Here is a 5,250-nt window from a genome sequence, read left to right on the forward strand (position 1 = left end):
AGGTCTTGAAGCTGGAGCTTATCCCTGATGTCACTATTCCCCCAAGCATTGCTCAGCTCACCAGCCTTAAGGAACTGTGGCTCTACCACACAGCTGCCAAAATTGAGGCTCCAGCCCTTGCCTTCTTGAGGGAGAATTTGAAATCTCTTCACATCAAGTTCACAGACATCAAGGAGATCCCTCTTTGGATTTATAGCCTGAAGACACTAGAGGAGCTTCACCTGACAGGGAATTTGAGTGCTGAAAACAACCGGTACATTGTGATAGATGGATTGAGGGAGCTGAAGAGGCTGAAAGTGTTAAGATTGAAGAGTAACCTCACCAAGCTGCCACAGGTGGTGACAGATGTTGGTGTGCATCTTCAGAAGCTTTCCATCAACAATGAGGGCACCAAGCTCATTGTTCTCAACAGCCTTAAGAAAATGGTCAACTTGACAGAACTTGAGCTGATCCGTTGTGACTTGGAACGCATTCCTCACTCTATCTTTAGCCTCCACAATTTGCAGGAGATAGACTTGAAGGACAATAACCTAAAGACCATCGAGGAAATCATCAGCTTCCAGCACTTACATCGTCTCACTTGCCTTAAACTGTGGTATAACCACATTGCCTACATCCCCATGCAAATAGGCAACCTAACCAATTTAGAGCGCCTTTACCTGAATCGTAACAAGATAGAAAAGATCCCTACCCAGCTCTTCTATTGCCGAAAACTTCGGTACTTGGATCTCAGCCACAACAATCTGACTTCCATACCACCAGATGTTGGACTTCTTCAAAACCTGCAGAATCTAGCTGTGACAGCCAACCGGGTAAGTGAGCAAGGCACTCAGCTTTCCTATGTGAGTAAAAGTAACCCTGGCACTTCTGTTATGTGTGATTAAGCATGCTACGATGGTGTGTGAATGGCACTGCCATTCTATTTAAATTCTCAAGTTTTTGTTTTTCTCCGAGGGGTTTATCTAAGACAAAACATTTCAAATAACTCCAGGACGAAGTCTTTCACAGTCCTTGTTCTGTAGCATTTCTTCTCTTAACAGTGAAACTGCTTATAAGTGGCAATTGGAGGCTGTTTTCTAGAAACCCCGCCTGTCAGTTGCTTCTCTGCAGTTGCAAGTTTGTAGTCTCTAGACATCAGTTTTGGACTTAAAATGGAGAGCTGAGAAGCTGTAGTCTTAATCTAGAGCTATGTGCTTAAGCCTGTGTAATTCAGCCATGCACATACACTGTGGCAGCAGCCGTTTAGGGCATGTATGTGTGTGGCTTCAGGCTTTGCTTATAGTACTTTGCCTTTCCAGGGAATACTCCATAGTTTGGTCTTGTAAGCATGCACTTTTGTGAGAAGTTGGATATGGACAGACTTACGAAAAATGATTAAGTTCTCACTTTTAAAACACATTGTCTTGTTTCACAGAGTTGACTTTGGAGAGAGCAAAGCAATCTTCTGCAGTGTCCTTACTCAGGGCAGAACGAACTAAAGCAGGTTTATCAATTGGCAGGCAGGCAGATGTGAAAGTGTGAACTGTGGCAATTCCTTGACTTTCAGAGGGCAAGGAATATGATGGCACCTTGCTATGCCTCAGTATGATGGCTGTGGGTTTTCTTCTGTAATCCCAGATAGGTGAAGTCTAAGCCTTAAGTGTCTTAAGTCTGTTTAAGTGGAGGGCAGGTTAGAGGGGATGACCAAGTGGGCTGTGCTGCCTGATTACCACAAGTTGTCTCTTGGCTTGTGTTGGAGGGCATGTATTTGCTTAAAGCAAACTGTACCCATGTTTTTTCCTGAATCTTTGTTCTTGGGTTTGGGGTTAAGGAGACTCAATTTACCATGTACCACAAAAATCAGCCTGTGACTGCATGCTGGTGAGCTGAGATGTGCTGAGCTGAATGTCTTGTTGAAGCTTTCATTCATGCTGTCTGCAAATTCCTCAGAGGCTCTTTCTCTTGGAGTTTATTACCACCTGAAGTTGCAAAAGGCTGTAACAAAACTACAAATTGCTGACAGATCTAATTAGTGGCTTCTGGGCTCTTCTGGGAATATGCAGTAGAATTGTCCTGGAGCAGTCCAGGTTTTCACTGTCTTCACTATCCTTCACAGTAAAGGTATCAAGATCCTTTCTGCTACTGGCAAGATGTATTCATAACGGAACACTGTCAAATTGCCTGTGAGAGCCAGACAGCGCAGCTCTAGTATGGTTTGGCTTTTCACAGGGGAAATGCTCTCAGATCAAGTATTAATTGCTAATGCAGTTCAGTATTACACAGGGTTCATAAAACTCCAGCCAGCATTTTGAAGCTGGTGTCTGAAAGTTCAAGTCTGTACCACTGAAGAGTAATGGCAGACAAACTGGAATAGCTGAATGGCTGCTGCTTAACAGCTGCTCACTCAGTTTTCCCAGCACTAACAGACTGCGTGGCTGTGCATCTGTTTGTATGGGTGGCTTAAACTCTGGTAAACTTCATGGTATGCGCACATTTCCTACTATGTTACAACACAAAACATTTTCTCAAGGGCAAGTGGGGCTTGGGGATACAGGCAGTTTCTGAGGATGGCATTAAGCAAAGATGAGGGAGTCGTAAAAATTCTTAAGCTGTTGTTCAGGATGCAGATAATTCTGTGCTGTTTGTCTTCTGGCAACCTTCCTAGCCCAGCTTCCTGAGGGTTAATCTGCAATGTATGCTCTGCAGTCTTGGGGTGGAGCCTCTCTTGGATGGAAAGGAGCGGCAGCTCCATTTTCTGCAGCAGAGGGTGGCACCACCCTTTTCTCTCTGGAAGAAAACGCTAATGCAGCAGGAAGGCTGGAGCAGCCTTTGCCTCCAATGTGTTCTGAAGCAAAAGGTGATGCGGACCCAGTGAAACAGCTAAGCTGTCTGTGTCCTCTGCAGGTGCCTGGGCAAGGCCACAGTTGCCCTGGTGCTCTGACAGCCTAGTTTCTTACTGTAAAACAGTGACTTCAAGAAACAAGGAACTGGTAGGCTGGCACTTCCCAAGGCCAGGAATTATGTCAAATGTCCTCACCTAGCTCAGCAGCCTTAGCAAATGAAGGCTTCTGGAGTTGGCTGGTAACCAATATACCACTCTGGGAAGCAAGCTGTACATTGCTTCCTTCCTAAACTAGTACTTATCCCTTAAATAACACTTATTTTCAAGAGTCGGTGATCGTTTGATTGCATGTTGCTGTTAGCAAAACACTCAACAGTACCAGTAACGATGACTGAATTGAACTGTCTTTTATTGCTCTGGTCTCATCTTGGCTTTTCCTTGGATTCAATCTCATTTCAAACTGATTACAGTCTAATTTAGTCATGAATGATCTCACACATAACTTAAGTTTTTAAAAGGACACGGTTGCATTTAAAGGCAAATGATAGCCTCCAAGATGAGCTTTTGAATTATGAGGAGAATACTGAATTGCTACATGCAGTTCATAGTCTAGTGTTTGTTAAACCTTAGCCATACTATTTTCCTAGAAATTGTTTGGGAGGACTGGACTATTAAAAGGCTTTAATACAAATAAGCCTCATTAAATTTGTGACTCATGGATACATGAAGGTGGTGGTGGGAAAGCTAACAGCTGGTGGCTTCATTTTTGTTGTTGTTGCATTTTGGCATTGTCAAAAACCTGTGTTTTGGAGTGTAGAGAGTCTTTGCAACACTTCAAAGCCCTACGGAAATGATGGAAGAATAGTCCCAATTCTCGGGGCCTGGAGATCATAGCCATGTAGCCTCTGCTTTTATTACAGGAAACTAGGAATACTGACTAAATCCAGTCCTTACGGTGTTCGGTATAACACCTGTTGTGCAATGGCTGCCTAGAGCAAAGAGGCTATGTTCCAATGACGGCACAAAGGGTTTGGGATGGAAAGAAGCTAAATACTGAGGGGAGCATGTGACAGCATAGGCCAGCTGTGAGGGGATTTCTGGCCCTCTAATCCTGTCATTGGTGATGTCGTCATCTTTAGCCAGCATTGTTAGAGATCTCTTGTAACTAATGCAGTGTCTGAAAGAGGAATCCATACCATCATGGTGTAGTGACTTTTACTTTTTTGAACAGTCTTTATGGTGGAAAGCTGGTGGAGCTCACTCAAGGGAGAAATGGATGATTGAAAACAGTGCTCTGTAAACCTTGAAGCATTGTGTGGGCTTGTTGCTCTCTTATGAGCATATGTCCTGTTTGGTGACTTCGCTTATCATAGAATCATAGGGTTGGAAGTGACCTTTAAAGGTCATCTAGTCCCACCCCCCTGCAATGAGCAGGGACACTTTCAACTAGATCAGGTTGCTCAGAGCCCCGTTCAACCTGACTGAATGTTTCCAGGGATGGGGCAATCTGTGACAGGGTTTCACCACCCTCATTGTGAAAAATTTCTTCCTTATTGATTTTTTTTTTTTTAGATTGAGAGTCTCCCACCAGAGCTGTTCCAGTGCAGGAAGCTGAGAACCTTGAACCTGGGGAACAATGTGCTGCAGTCACTCCCATCCCGGGTTGGAGAGCTGACAAATCTGTCGCAGATAGAGCTACGAGGGAACCGCTTGGAGTGCCTGCCTGTGGAGCTGGGAGAATGTCCTCTGCTGAAACGCAGCGGGCTTGTAGTAGAGGAGGACCTGTTCAACACACTGCCCTTGGAAGTCAAAGAGCGGCTGTGGAGGGCAGACAAAGAGCAAGCCTGAATCCCTGAAAAAAGGGGAAAGCCTCTGACCAACTAGATGGAAACAAAAGGCCATTCCAGTCCCCTTTTCCCCAGATCCTCCCCTTTCTCCCTTCCGATCACTACCAGACTAGCCAAGGAGTCCCTGAACGAACATGACTCTGAATGAGGTGGTGTCTTGCCTCAGGTGCAGGATGGGGGAAGCTTGGGATCAGGATGAGGATCAAGGCAGATTAGTTGGCCTCTGAGCAAGGGCCATTGGGAGTAAGAGGTGTTGCTGTTCTTCTGGACAGGAAGTGGGGTGAGGTGGATGGTGCTGGTAAGAAATTACCTTTGAATGGAGGAAACAAATGAAATGTGGGGATTGCTGCATTACTCCAAATGGGGCTTAAACATGTCAGGGACTGAGTGTGTCCAGTGGCCTGCAAGCAAAGATCAAGAGACTAGGAAACCTCTTGAACCTCCGTCTCTTCCTGTGACACCTGGTACTGTTCCTCTCTGACTCACATTCAGACAGTGAGGCCCCACAGTGGGGTGGCATAGGATACAGACAGCTGATTTTATCTAGATGCTGGCATTAGGATTTGGGGGATAAACCTTATC

The 5,250-nt window shown here is 45.2% G+C and overlaps 1 protein-coding gene across 1 annotated transcript in view; it reads left to right on the plus strand.

Annotated features, from left to right (window-relative positions):
- LRRC8A (leucine rich repeat containing 8 family, member A) overlaps window positions 1–4,895 on the plus strand; it is a 6,238-nt gene extending 1,343 nt beyond the window's left edge. The window contains 2 exon segments of the mRNA XM_010286797.1: window positions 1–812; window positions 4,394–4,895. The exon segment at window positions 1–812 is cut by the window's left edge and continues 32 nt beyond it. Coding sequence (XP_010285099.1) covers window positions 1–812; window positions 4,394–4,669 — 1,088 coding nt within the window. The 3' untranslated portion in view covers window positions 4,670–4,895.
- The last annotated feature ends 355 nt before the right edge of the window (window positions 4,896–5,250 follow it).

This window comes from Phaethon lepturus, unplaced genomic scaffold (genome assembly GCF_000687285.1).
Source record: "Phaethon lepturus isolate BGI_N335 unplaced genomic scaffold, ASM68728v1 scaffold12725, whole genome shotgun sequence".
NCBI lineage: Eukaryota > Metazoa > Chordata > Aves > Phaethontiformes > Phaethontidae > Phaethon > Phaethon lepturus.